Consider the following 20,828-nt stretch of genomic DNA (forward strand, 5'->3'; position numbering starts at 1 on the left):
ATAAAACAACTCAATGCTGTTCTTTGTTCTTCTTTTAATGAAGAAATGTTGTCAAGTTCTGATAAAACTGGTGCTTTAGCAGCATCAATGGTAATGTCTTCCGCCATAATTGCACCAGCCTCTTGTTGCTGCTTGCTTACGTCACGACTCCGCCGCGCCCAAAAATACTGCCCCTCGACGCTGTTTGGTCCTGTCACTTTCTAACTGGGCCCAAACTGCTCCTGTCTGAACTGTTTCCATTTAAATTTATACATTTAGAGAGCTAGGATCCAAAGACTAGTTTTATATCTATTTGAAGGTTTTTCTGTTACGGGAAATGAGTAGTAGTTTTGTATTTTAATTCAAGAGACTGAAGATCCAGAGAGCAGTTTGAACTGAGACATTTCCAGAAAAAAAAAGAGATTTTTGTATATTACAGCATGTTCTCCTCCCAAACATGTTGAACATTTTAAGTTATCAAAACTGTTTATCATAGTCAGTAATGGAAGTGTGCTTGTCATTAGCTGCATTTCTATTACCCTTAGAAATGTGCAAAATCTAAATAGCGCAGTAAAAAACTGGTTATGGAAACACCTGAATTTTGAAAAACCTCTCAAATATCCCAAAAAAGTTTTTACGCTCTCATAAGGAGTTTTTTCAGATGTTTCAATATAGAAGTAAGTCACAAAAGTGTAATGGAAACACTTTATCTGCTTTTACAAGTCACACGATGTGACATACGGTGTCACATGACCAGTCACTCTGAGACAACATGGTGTGGAACGTGTGGACAGAAGTGGAGACAAGACTTTTCTTAACATCATACTTACACTCTTATACATGGCTTTTGCTATACATATGAATTTTGTCTCTGAACTATCATCTGTTGCCTTCGTGTTTTGTTCAGAATTATTAGGGTAACTGCTGTAGATGTAATCATAAGCATACCAACACACAACACGTTTTGCGTGTCAAGCTTACCTGCAGCGGCATGTGAGATGAGATTTTACGAGAATTGCAAGGCTCATGCCCAAAACTCTCTTTAATGGAAATGCATTCAAAGTCCAATTGTACTTAGTTGAAATTTAAGAAATATTTCTTTTGCGAAAAACTGTAATGGAAACCCAGCTATTGACTCTCACTGAAGGTGGCATACATGTTGTTCAGAGAGGAAGAGACTCAGTAAAATTGGAGTCAATGGTGAAAACCTTTATAGTCTACTTTTTCCAAGAAGAAAATTTACAGGAAGGAATCAATAAGAAGAATTGATAATGGCATCAATATCAATAAATTTGTATTAATTCCCATCCCTATATAAAGAAATCATATGATACACATATGATAATTCCAAGTAAAGTATTTTTGTATCTCAAACATTTCTTCATCTTCATCCTCTCTGATGAAGGTTTCAGTTTCCAAAAGTGGCTAAATGATGCTGCCCTCTGGTAGAAGTCCACTCTCTCTGAGAACAGTGTTGACAGCAGATGTCAGATTGGAGCTGTAGCTCAACAGTCGTGCATCATAAATAAGCTGACCTGGAGTGTCTACCAGATGGGGTTGTGTTGAACTTCTGCAGGGACAAAAAATGAGATGATGGTTATTTACAAACTGAGCATGAACTACATGTAGTGGAAGACTCAGAATGTTTGAGAGGCATTTACTCGAATTACTGAAATTGAGTTTTGTTTACTTGTACTTCTTTAAGTATTTTTTTCAATTAGTAATTGTACTTTCCCTTGGATATACTTTGGGGGAGGTATTGTACCTCAGTATATTTTAAAAAGCATTGAGTTCTCTGTAAAAAAAATGGGCACTTAAAGCCAAAAGAACCAAGTCCTAGCTTTCTGCCAACATGAAACTGGTCAGTAGTTTGGCTTTGACAACACATGGCATCAGTGGCACATAGAGAGAATGATTCCACATTACATCCCAAAACAGCTGTTGCATTTCACTTTACCAGATAGACTTTTTCACATATCCACTGCATGGGATATACACTATATGGACAAAAGTTTTTGGCCACACTTCTTAATTATTGGATTCAGATGTTTCTGTTGGACTCATTGCCACAGGTGTATAAAACAAGCAACTTGGCATGCAGTCAGAGTCACAGTTACAAACATTTCTGATACAAAAGAGGTCGTTCTGAAGAGCTCAGTGGCTTCAAGCGTGGTACTGTGATGTATGCCACCTTTGCAACAAGATAGTTTGTGAACATTTTAATCCCTGCTGGATATTCCACAGTCAACTGTAAGGGATATTAGTAGAAAGTGGAAGCATTTAGAAACAACAGCAACTCAGCCACGAAGCCAAAGACCACGTAGAATCACAGAGGGGGATCAACGAGTGCTAAGGCACATGGTGCATAAAAGTCACAAAGTGCAAACCAAATGTCGGATGGAGTGGTGTAGTGTGTGAAGCAGTGGCGGATACCGGGAGAACTGTGAAGTTTGGTGGAGGAGGGTAATGTATGGTATAATGGTATGGGGTTGTTTTTCAGGGTTTGGGCTAGACCCCCCATCTTCAGTGAAGGCCAATCTCAATGCTTCAGCAAACCAAGACATTTTGGACAATGCTATGCTTCCAACTTTGTGGCAACAGTTTGGGGAAGGCCCTATTCTATTGGTCCGGTCTGTTCTCAGACCTGCCATGATTGTTTCTGGTTAGACCTTTAAAACCAATATTTTTGCAACAAAAATCTGCCAATATCAGCTGTAAATATTTGCCGGACAAACAATAAGTTAGTGGAGTTTTTGTCTGGACCATTAGACCTTCATCAACTGAAGTCATTTTTTTGATTCATCATCATTCCTTTCACTATATGTTGTTTTTCAAGGACTGAAATTTGTTAATTTGTTCAACCTCAAACTTTAAATTGTATATTTCAAGGACTGACATTTTTGATCTGAACTATATTTAAATTTTGGTATTGATATTTGTATCTGCTCAGTTTATGTTGTAGCTATCGGTAAAGCGGACATTGGCAAAAACCCAAAATGGCTGACTACAGATCAAAATCTGGGATATTTCCTGGGACAGCATAAGCCGGGGACAGGTCTGTGAAAACGGGTTCTGTCCTAATCTGGAAAGTCTGGCCACCCCAGCACACACCCCTACTTAATCTGTGTACCATGGAGAGTGGAAATGGCACAAGCAGAAAAATCCTAGCTGTGCTCATACCGTCTGCTACTGAAAATCTTCTTATGATGAAATATATTACATTTAAAAAAACAAGTTTTGGAAAGTTTGAATCAATTCAGAATTGCAGAAAATACTATATGACATTCTGATGTGAATCAATTTTTCCCAGAGCCTCTACTTCTGGGTTTTAAACCACCATCTGATAACTTTTCAAAAGAATATATATGCTGGCCTATAAAATTTTTGATGCAGAGATGCTATTTCTTAACCAGAATGTAATTTGACAATGAAGCACACATTAACAGCCTACCTTGTGTGGTACATCCGTGCTATTCCCTTGTCAACCTTTTTCCATATTCCCCATGGTCTCAGCAGGCTGTGGACAGATGTTTCAAACACAACTCGAGGGTTGACAATAAACTTGCGGTTGCTCTGCTGGACATAGGTTTCTCTGTAGAGGTAAGCTAGGATGTTCAGCCCAGGGACTTTGTTCCAGCGGCTCTGCGGGGGCAGAGTTTGGGAAGTGGGAGAAGGCAGCAGGATGTTGTTTGGGAACACGTGATTCTCGAACAGGTAACACTTGTCCTTGCCATATTTTTCCTCCAGCTGTGGCAGCAGCTCTGACCAACTGTTAAAAGAATGAGTCAAGTATAAATGACGAATGAGTACTTTAGGACAAATACCTATAAAAAGTACTTACTCCCTTGGATGTTTTACCCTTTTATTGATTTGATAAATCAGTCAAGGTTAATGTAATTTGGCATTTTTGACTAAGAAAACCTCTTTAATGTTAAAGTGAAACCAGATTTCTACCCCCTTCAGGTCAGTATTTAGTAGTCACCTTTGGCTTTAATCACAGCACTGAGTCTGTGTAGATAGGTCTCAGTCAGGCTTGCACATCTGGACACTGTAGTTTTACTCCATTCTTCTTTGCAGAACTGTTCAAGCTCTGTCAGGTTGCACAGGGATCGTGCTGAACAGCCCATTTTTAAGTCCAGACACAAATTCTCTATTGGACTGATGTCTGAGCTTTGACTCAGCCACTCCAGAACATTCACCTTGTTGTCTTTAAACCATTTCTGTGTAGCTTTCTCAGTATGCTTCGGGTCAGTGTCTTGTTGGAAAATACATCTTTTCCCAAATTGTATTTCTCTTGCAGATTGAATAAGATAGTCCTCCAGGATTTTCCTATATTTTGCCGCATTCATTTTAACGTCTACCTTTACAAGCCTTCTAGGGTTGACTGCTGAGAAGCATCCCCACAGCAAGATGCTGCCACCTGTTCGTGGTGATATGTTTGGTGTCCACCAAACACAGCATGTGTTGTCTGATGGCCAAAAAACATCATTTTGGTCTCATCAAACCAAAAAACCTAGACCATGGAGTCTCCCACATGCCTTTTAGTGAACTCTAGTCCAGATTGAATCTGAGTTTTCTTTCACAGTGTCTTTCTCTCCTCCACTTTCCCATAAAGCTTTGACTGGTGAAGAACTGGGCCAACTGTTGTTATCTGCAGAGTCTCTTCAATCTCAGCTGCTGAAGCTTGGAACTCCTTCAGAGTAGTCACAGGTGTCTTGGTGGCCTCTCTCACTAGTCTCCTTCTTGCATGCTCACTCAGTTTGTGAGGACAGCCTGATCCAGGCAGATTTTTACATGTGCCATATTCCTTCCTATTCTTGATGATGGATTTAACTGAACTCCAGGTGATTATTCAACGCCTTGGATTTTTTTTGCATCCATCCCCTGACTTATACTTTTCAATAACCTTTTCTCTGAGTTGCTTGGAATGTTCTTTTGTCTTCATGGTGTAATGGTAGCCAGGAATACTGATTAACCAGTGACTGGACCTTCCAGACACAGGTGTCTTTATACTACAATCACTTTAGACACATTCAGTGTTCTCAGGTGATCTCCATTTCACTAATTGTGAGAATACTAGCATCAATTGTCAGGACCTCTGTTGATTTAGGTCAGTCCCTTTAAAGGGATGAATATTTATGTATGTACTATATAATGTAATATTATATGTATATTAAAATACATATAGTGTAGGTGAATATTTACCTTTTTTCATCAAATATACTTTCATTTAATTGACATTACTTTATAGAAATCTGTTTTCGCTTTGATGTTACATAGGTTAATTTTTAAAGCTAAATTATATTGACTATGATTGATAAAAATTGATAAAATCAATAATATAGTAAAACATCCAAGGGGTGAATGCTTTTTATTGGCACTGCAAGCATCAGTTACTTTTGATCATTTCAGCGTACTTTTGGAGAATCTTTATTTTCAAAAACATACTTCAGTAATTTGAAATTTGGCTGAAAAGTATTTTTAGATCAGCTTTAACTTGTTTTCGAACAAAAAACTCTGAGAGTCAGTAGCTGCAGCCTTTGAATTGCAAGTAACAGAAAGTTATGATGCCAACTCCAATACAACCTGATGACACCAAGTCTTTGTGTTCCACTGCAAAAAACCCTGACAACAGCAAAGAATGAAGTTCTACCTGTTGACTGACTGGGGCAGTATGAGCTCATCAACATCATGTAGAGCCACATATCTGGATTCATACATGTATCTGTAGACACAGTCATTGAGAGCAGGAATCTGGCCAAAGTACTGGATGTCTCCTGGACTAAGGTCAGGACGCCAGCTTCGAGAAACATTCAGATATTTGGTCATCAACCAAGGAATCACTTCTACTACACCTGAAGAGAAGACATTCAAAGAATTACAGTGCATCCGGAAAGTATTCACAGTGCTTCACTTTTTCCACATTTTGTTATGTTACAGCCATTCCAAAATGGAATAAATTCATTTTTTCCTCAAAATTCTACACACAACACCCCATAATGACAACGTGAAAAAGGTTTTTTTTTTTTTTTAATTTTGCAAATTCATTAAAAATGAAAAACTAAGACATCAAATGCATTCAAGTATTCACAGCCTTTGCTCAATACTGTGATGATGCACCTTTGGCAGCAATTACAGCCTAAAGTCTTTTTGAGTATGATCCCACAAGATTGGCACACCTATTTTTGGGCAGTTTCGTCCATTCCTCTTTGCAGCACCTCTCAAGCGCCATCAGGTTGGATGGGGAGCATCGGTGCACAGCCATTTTCAGATTTCTCCAGAGATGTTCGATAGGATTTAAATCTGGGCCCTGGCTGGGCCACTCAAGGACATTCACAGAGTTGTCCTGAAGCCCCTCCTTTGATATCTTGGCTGTGTGCTTAGGGTCGTTGTCCTGCTGAAAGATGAACCGCCGCCCCAGTCTGAGGTCAAAGTGCTCTGGAGCAGGTTTTCATCCAGGATGTCTCTTTACATTGCTGCATTCATCTTTCTCCTGACTAGTCTCCCAGTTACATAGTGCCTGGCATTCACACCAAAGAGTTCAATCTTTGTCTCATCAGACCATAGAAGTTTGTTTCTCATAGTCTGAGAGTCCTTCAGGTGCCTTTTGGCAATCTCCAGGCGGGCTGCCATGTGCCTTTTACTAAGGAGTGGCTTCCGCCTGGCCACTCTACTGTACAGGCCTGATTGGTGGACTGCTGCAGAGATGGTTGATCTTCTAGAAGGTTTTCCTCTCTCCACAGAAGACTGCTGGAGCTCTGACAGAGTGACCATCGGATTCTTGGTCACCTCCCTGACTAAGGCTCTTCTCCCCCAATTGCTCAGTTTAGACGGGTGGCCAGCTCTAGGAAGAGTCCTGGTGGTTCTGAACTTCTTCCATTTACAGATGATGGAGGCCACTGTGCTCATTGGGACCTTCAAAGCAGCAGAAATTTTTCTGTAGCCTTCCTCAGATTTGTGCCTCGAGACAATCCTGTCTCGGAGGTCTACAGACAGTTCCTTTGACTTCATGCTTAGTTTGTGCTCTGACATGCACTGTCACCTGTGGGACCTTATATAGACAGGTGTGCCTTTCAAAATCATGTCCAATCAACTGAATTTACCACAGGTGGACTCCAATTAAGCAGTAGGAACATCTCAAGGATGATCAGTGGAAACAGGATGCACCTGAGCTCAATTTTGAGCTTCGTGGCAAAGGCTGTGAATACTTCTGTACATGTGATGTCTTAGTTTTTTTATTTTTGATAAATTTGAAAAAAATTCAAAAAAACTTTTTTTAAACATTGTCTTTATGGGGTGTTGTGTGTAGAATTTTGAGGAAAAATATGAATTTATTCCATTTTGGAATGAGGCTGTAACATGACAAAATGTGGAAAATGTGAAGCTCTGTGAATACTTTCCAGATGAACTGTATATCAAAGGGACATGTTAGACACTAAGAGGGTCAAATAAATAAAGCAGTGTTAAATTATTTGTAATGCTTCTGCAACTTTTGTACAACTGTAGCTTCACATTAAAAGCATCTACATAGCTAAGTTAGCTTTAGCTGTGTTCTAAAGATGACATTGCTTAAGCTAACTTAGCTACAGTAATTAACATTACTACATAAGCAAATGTAGTAATGTTAACTACGTAGCTGGTGTAGCTATGTTAGCTTTAGCTAAAGCTAACTAAGCTAGAACGATCCACTGAGTAACTACTTTTAAAATGGGTCTACAGATATTTTAATCCTGTAAACCTCTGAGTCTTTTCTCTATTTTAATTATAAAATGTTGTTAAGTCTGTAATTTTTTTATTTTGGTTATTATTTAATGAATGTAACTGCCAGACTTTGTTTACGAATAAAGTTTAATTTTGAAAAAACAAACAAACAAACAAAAAAAAACATCTAAAACTGGAAATACACTTTATTGCCAAAAGTATTTGCTCACCTGCCTTGACCCGCATATGAACTTAAGTGACATCCCATTCTTAATCCATAGTGTTTAATATGACGTCGGTCCACCCTTTGCAGCTATAACAGCTTCAACTCTTCTGGGAAGGCTTTCCACAAGGTTTAGGAGTGTGTTTATGGGAATTTTTGACCATTTTTTCAGCATTCAGAGTTCCTTTTACTGGAACTAAGGGGCCAAGCCCAGCTCCTGAAAAACCACCCAACACCATTATCCCCCCTCCACCAAACTTTACACTTGGCACAATGCAGTCAGACAAGTACTGTTCTCCTGGTAACCACCAAACCCAGACCAGATTGCCAGATGGAGGAGTGCAATTGGTCACTCCAGAGAACACGTCTCCATTGTTCTAGAGTCCAGTGGCGGCGTGCTTTACACCACTGCATAAGACTCTTTGCATTGCACTTGGTGATGTATGGCTTGGATGCAGCTGCTCAGCCATGGAAACCCATTTCATGAAGCTCTCTACGGACTGTTCTTAAGCTAATCTGAATGCCACATGAAGTTTGGAGGTCTGTAGCGATTGACTCTGCAGAAAGTTGGTCACCTCTGCGCACTATGCGCCTCAGCATCCGCTGACCCCGCTCCATCATTTTACGTGGCCTACTACTTCGTGGCTGAGTTGCTGTTGTTCCCAGTCACTTCCACTTTGTTATAATAACACTGACAGTTGATTATGGAATATTTAGGAGTGAGAAATTTCACCACTGGATTTGTTGCACAGGTGGCATCCTATCACAGTACCATGCTGGAATTCACTGAGCTCCTGAGAGCGAGCCATTCTCTCACAAATGTTTGTAGAAACAGTCTGCATGCCTAGGTGCTTGATTTTATACACCTGTGGCCATGGAAGTGATTGGAACACCTAATTTCAATTATTTGGATGGGTGAGTGAATACTTTTGGCAATATAGTGTATGTTGCATCAGCAAATTACTGCAGTTCCATTCTGAGATATACAACATCTCAGAAGAATGGTCTGTGAGAGTGGCCGTCAGAGATTTACAGTCTGCAGCCAGACCCCTCTCACATGGCCCCTGCTGTGCTACATGTTTCTGCTTTTGAACTTCTGGTTCAAAGCCTGGCACAGACGCTGTGGAGCATGTGCAGAATGCCTTGTTCAGTCAGGTCCAACAGAGACGGATACATGCAAGAGAAAATGGGTTTCCTATCGTATACACTGACAAGTTGGTCCAAATTGGAAACTGTCTATTTAGTATGATCTCTGTCAGAATAACATGCTTACATGCATTTGTAAAATCCAGCTCTGATTGGACTTACACAATTAGACTTTTACTAACTTCATGTAGATGTACTGATTGTATTTCTGTATAAAGAATGAATAACATGGATGAGGTCACATGTAAAAGCCTTGGTTGTGTTGATAGTTTGGCTTGTTTTTTGCACTGTCCACGAGAATGTTAGAGGGCATAGAAAAATGACAATAAGTAGATGGACAGCTTTGATTTGGCTTAAATTGTACCAATGACATCTTTTCCTCCGTACTCTACCTTTCTGTGTGTAGTAGTCGAGTAAATGCTTTATCTCAGGGCTGTGGCTGGTCTTATAGATGACAATTCGGTTTACTCCCAGTAACTGCAGCATTTCCACACTCTGGACAAGCTACAATAAAACACAATGAAGAAATATGTTGTTAAAAAGCCTTTGAAAATAAACAGTAAATCAGTGAAATATCTCGTACCTGCAGCAAATTGGTGAAATCAAACATAGTGGAGAAGCAGACGGTGAAGTTGAACTGAAAGGAGTCACTTTTGGCCTTCTGGTTCTTCACCTCTAAGAATTCTTTCACTCCTGTTTCTAAACAGGGACAGGAAATGCAAATGCAAACTGAACTCTATCATTGAACAGCTGTTGAAATAACTGATGTGAAACTTCAGTTGACTGGCAACAATTTCACCGTCAAGAGAACCTGTTTCAACAGTTTATTTACTGATAATGTTTGAGATGATGGGCCTAAAATTAGTGGTCCCAAATTTGTTGTTTAGATACTTTTTGGTTTGTCATCTTAGGTTGTAGTGCTATTCAGTGTTAATTTTGTCGACTAAAACTATGACTAAAACTATTCGTCGACAGCCTTTTTACCATGACAAAAACTAGACTAAGACTAACAAAAATAGATCTGTGATGACTAAAACTGACAAAAACTAGGTTTAGTTTTTGTCAAAACTACCAAAACTAGACCAAAATGTAATTTAGTTTTCGTTGGACATTCAAAATCTGTGATATTTCTCCATTGTGGGTAAATCTGTCAAAATGCAATACATCTGTATCTATTCTGCCTCCCAGCTGTAGAAAGCAGGGACCCCAGGTTTGGCAGAGTGCAGAGAACACACTACCATGGTTTGATACCAGATTTAGGCAAGAAAATAAATGCTTGGACTAAAAGTAAAGACTAAAATGTGAGGACTTTATGGACTAAAACTAGACTAAAATGTTTTGAGTTTTCGTCAACTAAAAGTAGAATAAAACTTAAAAGGGTAGAAGTTACTAAAATGGGACTAAAATTAAAATGCATTTCATTTAAAGACTGAAACTAAAACTAAATTTAAAAAGCTGCAAAAAAATTAACACTGGTGCTATTGCAACCAAATATGGGTCTAACCTTTGCTGAATCACATGAATTATGAGTCATTTAAAAAAAAAAAGAAGTTAAAATTATGAGTTAAAATTTGAGATTCAGAACACAATTCATATTTTTTTGATAAAAATATAAAGTATGGAAAAACTGATTTTTTTCAGATAAATGTTAAAAGTGTTGCAAAAAAGTACAAATATGATAAAAAGTGATAATTATGAGATTAAAATTCAAATTTTGAGAAAAACTGAACTGAGATCAAAAGTTGAAATAGAGATAAAAAGTCTAAATTATAAGAGTTATCATTTCAAGATAGCTGAAATGAGTTAAATCATAGAGATGGATATAGAAAGTCACATTTTATAATATAAAAAGTTATAATTATGAGATAAAAATTCTAAATTATGGGATAAGAGTCACATTTATATGATCAATGTTAAATATCATATAAAAAGTAGAAATTGCAATAAAAGGTCAAAATTTTGAGATTGAAACCTTTGTTATGAGATGAAAGTCTAAATTATGAGAGTCATTATTTTGTGATAGTTGAAATGAGTTAAAACGTTGAGATTGACTGTAAAAGTCCCTAGGATTTTTTATAATAAAGGTCGGAATTATGAAAAAGTGTATTTTTTTTAGCTAAAATGTTAAAAATGTAGCAAAAATATAAAAACGTGATTAAAAAGTGATAATTATGAGATAAAAATTCAAATTTTGAGAAAAATTGAACAGAGATAAAATGTTGAGATGATTTTTGAGACAAAAGTTGAAATTGAAATAAAAAGTCTAAATTATGAGTCATTATTTTGAGATAGTTGAAATGAGTTGAAATGTTGAGATTGATATAAAAAGTCACATTTTCTGAGATAAAAAGTTAAAATTATGAGATTAAAAAATTTAAATTGCTAGACACTGATGCAGGCCAAATGAATCTTCTCTGGATTTCACTTTAAGATGTAAATCAGTCTTAATCACAAATATTGATTCTGTTAAATATGCTGCCTGTCAAAGTCACTGAAGTGCATCAGTACCTTTGGCTGTATGAGAGATCACAGCTATATGAGACACCGTATCACAGCCAGAGGGGACAGGGCACATGATGTCTGCTGCTCCATACGGAAAGCCAAAGTGGTCATCATGTATTCTTTGGTAGCCTAATGACTGATGGAGGTGATCTTGACAACAGAGGAGACAGCGATAGGCTGCCTTCTCCTCTCTCAGCACCACTGCAATAACACGAACCTAGAACCAGAGAACAAGATAGTGAGCATGAAAGAGGGTCACATTTTGGTAGATTTGGTGCTGTGCTGACCTTTCAGTTACCTCTTTATATTTTGAGCGGTGCTCCTGATAAGCTGACAACAGAAGCGTCTTTGTGCTTTTCACCTCCAAGAACTTCTGACCCATAGAAACTGCATGAATAAAAATGTTAGATTTAGTTTCCTTGCTTGACCAGGATCCTTCCCATAGGACATAATGAACTTGCACATTTTTGCAGTCAGGCCACAGCAACAGCACATACAAGATGGCTTATAGTGGATGCATTTTTATTTTGTGGCCTGAGCCAGCAGGTCTTTTAACCCTTAGGCATCACTACACCCATATGTCCTGAGGGGACATTTTCTGCACTTTAAATGCTAAAATTTATGATTTATATTATTTATAAAAACAATTATGTTTTATATTATGGTCATTGTCATGATTTTATGTGTTTTTAACCCTTTAAATGCCAGTTTGCCCAATTTTCAATTCAGCAGAAGGAGGAATTTTCCATTAATTAATATCAAGAAGTCCAAAAAGTTTAACTTTTGTCTGGTCAGTCCACAGAATATTTCTCCAAAAGTCTTGGCGATCATCAAGATGTTTCTTGGCAAATGTGAGCCTTTGTGTTCATTTTTGTCAGCAGTGGTTTTGTCCTTTGAACTCTCCCATGATGCCATTTTTGCCCAGTGTATTTCTTATGGTTGAGTCATGAACTCTGACCTTAACTGAGGCCAGTGAGGCCTGAAGGTCTTTGGATGTCGTTCTGGGTTCTCTTGTGACCTCCTGAATGAGTCGTTGCACTCTTGGAGTCCACTCCTGAGGGTGCACCACTGTAAATATATTGTTCCCAGTTTTCTCCACTTGTGGATAATGGCTCTGACCATGGTTTCCTGGTGTCCCAATGCCTTGGAAATGGCTTTGTAACCTTTTCCAGACTGATAGATTTTAATCACTTTGCTTCTCATTTGTTCTCGACTTTCTTTGGATCATGGCATGATGCATTTCTGTTTGAGATCTTGTAGACCACATCACTTTGTCTGACAGCTCCTATTTAAGTGATTTCTTTATTCAACACATCTGGATGTAATCAGGCCTGAGTGTGGCCAGTGAAATCTAACCCAGCTTTCCAAGAACTGTGGTTTATCACAGTTAACTTATTATTTAACAAGGGGGGCGATTACTTTTTCACATAGGGAGAGATAGGTTTGAACCCCCCCCTGCCCCCTTAAAAAATTAATCATTCAGACACTGCATTTTCTATTTACTTTGGTTGTCTTTGTGAAAAAATATAAAAATTGGTTTGATGATGCGAAACATTTAAGTGTGATAAATCTGCAAATAATTTTTCCCAGTACTGTAAGAGCCACAGACTGATTTAAGTCCTGGTTATGGCTTAGTAACAGAAATGTTACTTGCGACTCGTCAACCAGGGTGCTCTTGGTCGGACATAAGCTTTTTCGACCAATCAACTATTTGAATGGAAGCTGTCAGCCTTACACTACTTTATGCTTCATGCTGTCATTGCCATGGCTGTGTGTTGTGCTTTGGTCAGCTTGCTTCCTGATTGGTTATACTGCGTTCCACATTACAATCTTGCTCATGCCTGTCCTCAGTGTTCTTCCCCACAAAACAGGATTTCTGATCGTAAATACTGAATGTTTAATATTTCCAATCTCAAGTCAGAGAAGCAGCGGTTGTCTTCCATTCAGATTATAGACAGATACCACGTAACACACCACAGAAAATCTGTCAGGATTATCTTTAGAACCATCAGGTTGTCAGGCCTTTGTATAGGATGATGCTGTGGCAGAGGACAACAGGAAAAGAAATATTTTCAGAATAAAAACCAGAGCTTTGTCTGACAGCTATCCATTTAAACAGCTTACCTACTTCTCCTTTACCGCATTTTTGAGGCAGGGTTGGTTCCACTGTGGTTGGAGGTTGAGAGGTAGCTGGAGTTAACTCATTCCAGACTTGAATGTCCAGGGTAAGTCTGTAGATGATAAAAATAAAGACAATTAACTTATTGTATACCATGGTTGAGGGGAAAACCTGATTTTGATTGGCCCTGGAAGTTCCATAGGTGTCAATTAACATTTGATATTTGGACACCTATGGAACTTCTCAAGTAGTTCCTCTTCTGGGTTAGTGCGCTGCAGCAGTGAGAAACATAACCATAGCAATGTGAAGACTCAGAGTGAAAGTAGGTTTCTACTACAGAAACAAATCCTGCTTTTCCCTCAGAGCTCGAAAATATCTTGTATCCGCAACCTTTGTACCGTTGCTGGATTATGGTGATGTTCTGTATATGACAGCTTCAGCCAAATGTCTTCAGTCCTTGAATACTGTTTACCACTGTGCTCTGAGGTTTGTCACTGGGTGTAGTCGTCTCACTCATCACTGCGAGCTCTATGCCAAATCTGGATGGCCTTCTCTGAGTGCTCGCAGGTACACTCACTGGATGACTCTGATTTATAAGGCTCTTCTCGGCTTGGTTCCTTTCTATTTATCTACTCTCCTTCAGAGATCTGAAAGCCATTATGCCTTGCGTTCTCGCAATGTTGTTCACCTGCTTGTTCCTCATGTGAGGACTGAACTAGGGAAAAGAGCATTCTGCTTTGCTGCTCCCTCTGCATGGAATACTCTCCAGTCTGAGTTGAAATTGTCTGAACTCATTTCACTTGGGACTTTTCGTTCTGTCTTAAATGACAGACAACACGAGACCACGGAACAGTGCCTGTGTTTATAAATTTGTTACTGTGAGTTATTCTCCCAGCACTTTATCTGCAAGTTACCTATGCACTTTCCAATGTATTGTCTAATTTAACTTATTTTTGTAATCTGTCTTTGAAATGTAGTTATTATGACGTGTGCTGCTGACCTCTTGGCCAGGTCGCCCTTGTGAAAGAGATCTCGATCTCAATGGGTTTTTCATCTGGTTAAATAAAGGTTAAATAAAAAATGAAAATAAAAAAGTAGTTGCATTCTCAGAAGACACAAAACAGCAAATTAGATACAGCAATGTTGGGTTCTGTTGTTCCAGAGCAGCAGGATTTAGAGAGAGGATGGTAAATGAATGACTGGCTCACACCAGCCGTCTCAACTTCATGCGATGAGTCATCTATAAAAACCATAAAGTGTTACCAAACAACCAAGCCACAAAAAGGTGAGGCAGCTTTGTGTTAAGGGACCTGATCAGTAGCATTTATCTTGAGATGAGCAGATGTGTGACGAGTGGAGACTAAGGCTGTCAAACGATTGAATTTTTTTAATTTGGATTGATCTCAGAACTTTTGTAGCTGATTGCAGTTATTCTTCTGTCTTTTGATGCATTTTGAAATTCAACAGTTGCATTGAAAACTATTTTTATTTGCCCTTCCCAACCTCTGCCACGCTGCCACACTCTCGCACCGGATTCTCTCACAGCCTCCTGGCCTCCCCTCACGTCTGCAGCCCTCACATCTCCCTGGATCCCTCTCGGACCTTGGATTCCCCCTCCCTTACCCTGTGATTTCCCCCAATAAAACCTTCAAAAGTGCTTCTACTGTCTCTTGTACTGCCTGTATAGCTCTTCGGCTTGAACTGAAAAAAAAAAATCTTTGAAGTAGTCACATTCTCAGAAGACACAAAACAGCAAATTAGATACAGCAATGTTCAATTTTGTATTTTTATTCCATTTATTTGATGTAGATGACAAATTTATGGCTGCATGGTGATGCATGGGTTAGTGCTGTTGCCTCACAGCAAGAAGGTTCCTGGTTCTCTTCCTGTCAGGGCCTTTCTGTTCTGGACTTAGCCTTTTCTCCCTGTGCACGTGTGGGTCCGGGTACTCCGGCTTCCTCCCACCACCAAAGACATGCTCATTAGGTTAATTGGTGACTCTAAATCGGCTGTACAGGTGAGTGTGAGGGCCCCTGTTTGTCTCTACATGCCAGCCTTGATTGACTTGTGACCAGTCAAGGATGTACCCTGGCTCTCACCCTATGACAGCTGAGACAGAAAATGGATGGATGGAAAACTTAATGACTGGGCTGCTGCTGATGGATGTTGCTGTGCGTTTAATCATACAGCCTTTTGTCACTGTTCATCTGATGCAGCTTGCATCACTCCCCATCCAGAGTTCTCTGCCTTACTGAACACCAGTGTTTACGAACCTTCTTCAACTTCGCAAAAATATATTGGAGAAACCCACGCTGGCGAACTGAAATGAAATTTGTTATCCAAATATCATGACTGTCGCTCTTTTCATCTGATGGCTGATACAGTCGGAACAATATGTTTACCTCTGAAAATGTTGTCAGCTGTTGATGTAAAAAAATGTGAGCTGAAATGATTAGTTTTAGTTTAATTACTTGTTTCCTCTGACGAAGCCCATAGACCCAAAGAGCTGTTCAGATATGCTGGCGTGAAAGAACACGTAGCTGGTAGTCAAAGCTTGTGTTTGCAGAACAGAGATAAACACAGAGGCTTTCTAGGTGAAAAATAAAACGCTTCAAAAATGTGCAATTAGGCCAGCATTGTTGTTTTGGCACATTTTATTTTTGTTTTTTACCAACTGTACCTGTTTGTATAGCCTAGCTTTACAGTGTTTTGCCTAATGTGTGTGTGTGTGTGGGGGTGTGTGTGTGTGTGTGGTTAAGTTCCTGGAGTAACCAACCTGTTGTTCCAGAGCAGCAGAATTAGAGAGAGGATGGTGATTGAATGACTGGCCCACACCAGCCATCTCAACTGCATGTGATGAGTCATCTAAAAAAAAAAAGGTAAGGCAGCTTTGTGTTGAGGAACCTAATCGGCAGCATTTTTCCTTTTGATGCATTTTGAAATTCTACAGTTGCATTGAAAACTATTTTTATTTGCCCTGCCCAACCTCTGCCACGCTGCTACACTCTCGCACCGGACTCTCTCACAGCCTCCTGGCCTCCCCTCACGTCTGCAGCCCTCACGTCTCCCTGGATCCCTCTCGCACTCCCTGGACCTCGGATTCCCCCTCCCTTACCCCATGTTTCCCCCCCAGTAAAACCTTCAAAAGTGCTTCTACTGTCTCTGGCTCTGCTCCTGGGTTCAAATATAACCACTGATTACTCAAAAAGGAATCAGCAATGGTTAATGTGACTAAAACAACTTTATAGCTCTTCAGCTATATGAACTGAAAAAAAAAACAATCTTTTTAAAGCAGTCAAAGCTGAATGTAGATTTCCAAAGAGAATCAGGCAAATTGAGTTTCCAAATCAAAACAAAGCACATACCTGTTTTTTTGTCCACTCAGTCACAATGAACAGAATTGATGCCAGCTCTCCTTAACCCCATTACCATTATGATTAATTTAACAAATGATACAGAAAACAGAAGATTAAAGCAGACCTGTTTGAAATGAGAAGCAGCAGGCAGTAGCTTTGTAGCTGAAAGTGCAGAATGGGGACTAGTGATTAACTGTAATCATAAAACAAAACAAAAGGAGGTGTGGTTTAAAACATTTCCAATTGACTATACATGCCAGTCCTGTTCTCTATTGATATTTTCATGATCGCTGTCATACAATCAGAATGAAGTCTATGGATCCTTGGATGCATGTTTAACTGTCGGTTATGGACTGCACACACTGGCTCAGTGAGAGCAGAGCCATGAGCAGATTCCCAAACGTCAGCGCATTTTTTTCTATGTAAACTGTTGAATAGTCTGAAATCACTGTGACAATGGCAGGCATGCCTGTTTGATGCACATTCCTCTCCTTATATAAAAGATATTAAAAGCAGGAAGCATCTGCAGACCACTTGCTTACAGTAATGATGTGTGCTTTGATGTTAATTTTGGCAGCTATTTTAAATTGAATCTACATGTTCTTAAATTTTAGTAACATTTGAGTTCCTTTATATTTTCAGTCGACAAAAATTTAAAAAACATTTCAGTCAGTTTCAGTCGAATCCTTGCATTTAAGTCTTTACTTTTAGTTACAATGTTTATCCTCTTAAAAATAATGTAATCAGCAGAATTGTAAAATAAATATAACACTTATATTAAAGGAAAAATGTATCGATTTTCAACGAGTGGCGCATCGATAGTAAATGTGTATGACATGCTCAATGATCAGTGTGTCACTGCTCTCACTTGAATTCCCCTCTCATGTACTCTCCAAATCTCCGCTGGGCATTGCCACTTAGACCAATTTTGCCAAATTTTAACTCGTTTATATCACTTTTTCCCACCAATTTTATCAATTTTAACCGGTTTTTGCAACTTAAAACCCATTTTTTGACTATTTCAAACCCTTTCCACCACTTTTTTCTGCCTGTTTTTGCCACTTCTAAACCAAATCTTGCAACTCTGCCTACTGTTGGCTCTGTTGATCCATTATTGCCGCTATTAACCCCTTTTACCACTTTTTAAGCCACATTTCACAATTTAAAAAGCCCGTTTTTGCTGGTTTCTGACTTTTTCTGCATCAGCTAAGCCTTTTTTTTGCCAGTTCATATCAATTTTCATCCCATTTCACCACATTTCCACCTATTTTTGCCTCTTTAACGCCATTTCAGTCACTTTTGAATCCCCTTTTACACTTAATATCCCATTTTTTGCCACTTAAACCCGTTTTTGCCATTTATTTGGTTATTTTATTGCCAATGTTATCTAATTTTTTGGCATTTCTAACCCATTTCTGCTACTTTTGAAAATCCAATTTCACCACCTTTTCCACCATTTCTTTCCGTTATTAACCCATTTTATCCATTTAATGTATTTTAATTCTGTTTTTAACAAAAGGATTTACATGTTTAAGAGGGCTACTTACTACGCACATTAATTAAAATTTTTTTCTTTGATAAGAGTGGTTATTATTCAGGTTAAACATAAAATACTACAGCTTAACTTTACAATGGACCATGATTTTGCTGGCCCCCAGTTTGGCTGGGCCCCAGAAAGAGCTCCCCCCCCACAATTCTTGAACATGCATGATTGTGTTCAACCACCTTCAGGTACAGTGGGGGTCCCCGGTCTCTGGCACTGTTATTTTGGGGGTCGCGGGCTGAAAAGGTTGAGAACCTCTGGGTTAGACTACAACCAGCTCTTCTGCATTTTCTCTGAGCCAACCTGCTGCCAGCTCACAGACTGCACACGGAGGGTTGAGTCAAGGGCAGAGCTTCATCAGTACACGTTGGGATCACCTGCTGCAACCACCAGGAAACAAACATGGCAGAAAGCAACACGGATATGGATTGAAAGGAATTTAAAAGCGACAGTAATGTTGGACACAGTCAGCAGAGCTGCTGTTCCCTGATAACGAGTAACGGACAACAGCATGGGCACGAAGGGTGCAGCTCTTCAACTGTAACCTATGTCCTGTATCACTGTGGTGAAATACTCAGAAGCTGTTTACGCTGCAGTTTATTTCATTGTTTAATATTTACACAGAGACCACCAGCATAACAATGCATCCAAATACTGCAGCGGTCTCTGTCACATTTAATTTCATTATTTTTTAGGGCCACTCAGAAGCACAATAATCCACCTGTGATAAAGTTTATATGAAATAATGACAGATAAATATTACAGGGCACAAATAATGATGCCACCTGTTCACTGTCTAATGTTTATGATGGCTTTTTTCATAGCCCACATTGTCTTTTGTGTTGCTGTTTAAATAGACAGTGAGCTAAAATCCACTTTAGCAGAAAAAAATAATGTTTAACCCTTCAGGATGCTATATTTGTGTCCATATTATGTATTGACCTAATTAAAAATGGTGCCTGCAAGAGATGAAACGTTAGGCTGGTATGCATGCTCCTCCTCTCCCCTCCTCTCAGTCTAAACATCAGAATTTGGTCTAAACTTTTTACTAATTTTTGAAACATTTTTCTTATCAGAAAAATATCTGGAAAGAAAATCTACAAGTTGTCGCCATATGGCAAAGGTTTATATTTCTATCATAAAGCATCTGTAAATGGTAGTAAAGTTGTGCAGCTGTCAGTTTCCACCGTTTAGATTTATCACATTAGGTCTTGTGCTGCGTTCCATTTACCTCGGAGGTCGGAACTGGGAATGACGTCATATTCGTTTGCAAATATGGGTTTCCCAGTTGTTTGCATTCCATTTGACAAAACGAGTTTGAAAAAAAAATGAGTGTCTCCATAGTCGCTTATTTTGGTTGGATGTAGAGCAAACTGGCTCCAAAGTTCGGTTAAAAGAAAAGGATGTAATTTATCATTATGACAATGGAAAAAGAAACTATCAAAGGCTTTATATTTTGAATTTACTTGTATTGTTTGATAAATATTATATCCATACGTGTAAATGGACTGAAAAGTTATGAAAGATACAACAATCTGAAATGGAAATAGAATATTATATGACCTCACTACATGGAATGAAACACAAAAAAGCAATGAAAACTCTGGAAATTAGTGAATCCTTAAATATGTTTATTCAATTTCTAGGTAACCCATGTATTATATATTAATTTGTATATACATGGGTGAATCATTTAAAGTAATGTTTTATAGTATGCACGTATGCAGTGCTTATCAAATTTATTAGACCACCCTAACCTTAACCAAAGTAAGGTTTATGCCACAGCTGCCCTAAATTAACAGCACTGGTAATTACCAAAATCATTTTTTATGTTTCTGCAATGGTTAATACACCAATATGTAGAAGCTCTTTAACTGAAATGATAATTTTAATGCTAAAACATAATTACCTCCGCCAAGGAGGTTATGTGATCAGGTGGGTTTGTTAGTTTGTTGGTTTGTTTGTTACATACATAACTCAAAAAGTTATGGACGGATTTTGATGAAATTGTCAGGAAATGTCCGAAATGGCATAAGGAAGAACCGATTAGATTTTGGGAGTGATCCAGATCACTGTCTGGATCCAGGAATTTTTTAAAGGATTCTGTATTATTGGGAGATAGGGTTAATGGCGGAGGTCTACGCTGTTACCACTTTACACCAGGAGATGGCGGACATGAGTAACTTCAATCCCAGCAGCATTCTTTACCTCCGCCAAGGGGGTTATGTGGTCAGCTCATCATGAGGACTGATATTGGAC

At 38.8% G+C, this 20,828-nt stretch overlaps 1 protein-coding gene across 1 annotated transcript; it reads right to left on the bottom strand.

The window, feature by feature from the left end:
- Positions 1-1,034: 1,034 nt before the first annotated feature.
- Positions 1,035-11,933, bottom strand: si:zfos-464b6.2 (galactan beta-1,4-galactosyltransferase GALS1). Its single transcript, XM_041798615.1, has 7 exons — positions 11,850-11,933; positions 11,558-11,768; positions 9,633-9,748; positions 9,442-9,553; positions 5,633-5,834; positions 3,431-3,748; positions 1,035-1,549 (listed from the first exon to the last, which is right to left on the bottom strand). Exons 1-7 carry the CDS (start codon positions 11,931-11,933, stop codon positions 1,405-1,407), a joined length of 1,188 nt encoding a protein of 395 aa, XP_041654549.1. The 3' UTR covers positions 1,035-1,404.
- Positions 11,934-20,828: the final 8,895 nt, after the last annotated feature.

This window comes from Cheilinus undulatus, linkage group 2, assembly GCF_018320785.1.
Source record: "Cheilinus undulatus linkage group 2, ASM1832078v1, whole genome shotgun sequence".
Classification (NCBI taxonomy): Eukaryota; Metazoa; Chordata; class Actinopteri; order Labriformes; family Labridae; genus Cheilinus; species Cheilinus undulatus.

Coding starts and splice junctions, on each gene's coding strand:
- si:zfos-464b6.2 (XM_041798615.1), bottom strand. CDS start 11,933: ATGGGTCAGAAGTTCTTGGAGGTGAAAAGCACAAAGACGCTTCTGTTG. Junction 9,749..11,557: donor GATCTCTCATACAGCCAAAG/GTACTGATGCAC, acceptor GTCCCTGTTTAG/AAACAGGAGTGAAAGAATTC. Junction 1,550..3,430: donor GCACGGATGTACCACACAAG/GTAGGCTGTTAA, acceptor TTGTCCCTGCAG/AAGTTCAACACAACCCCATC.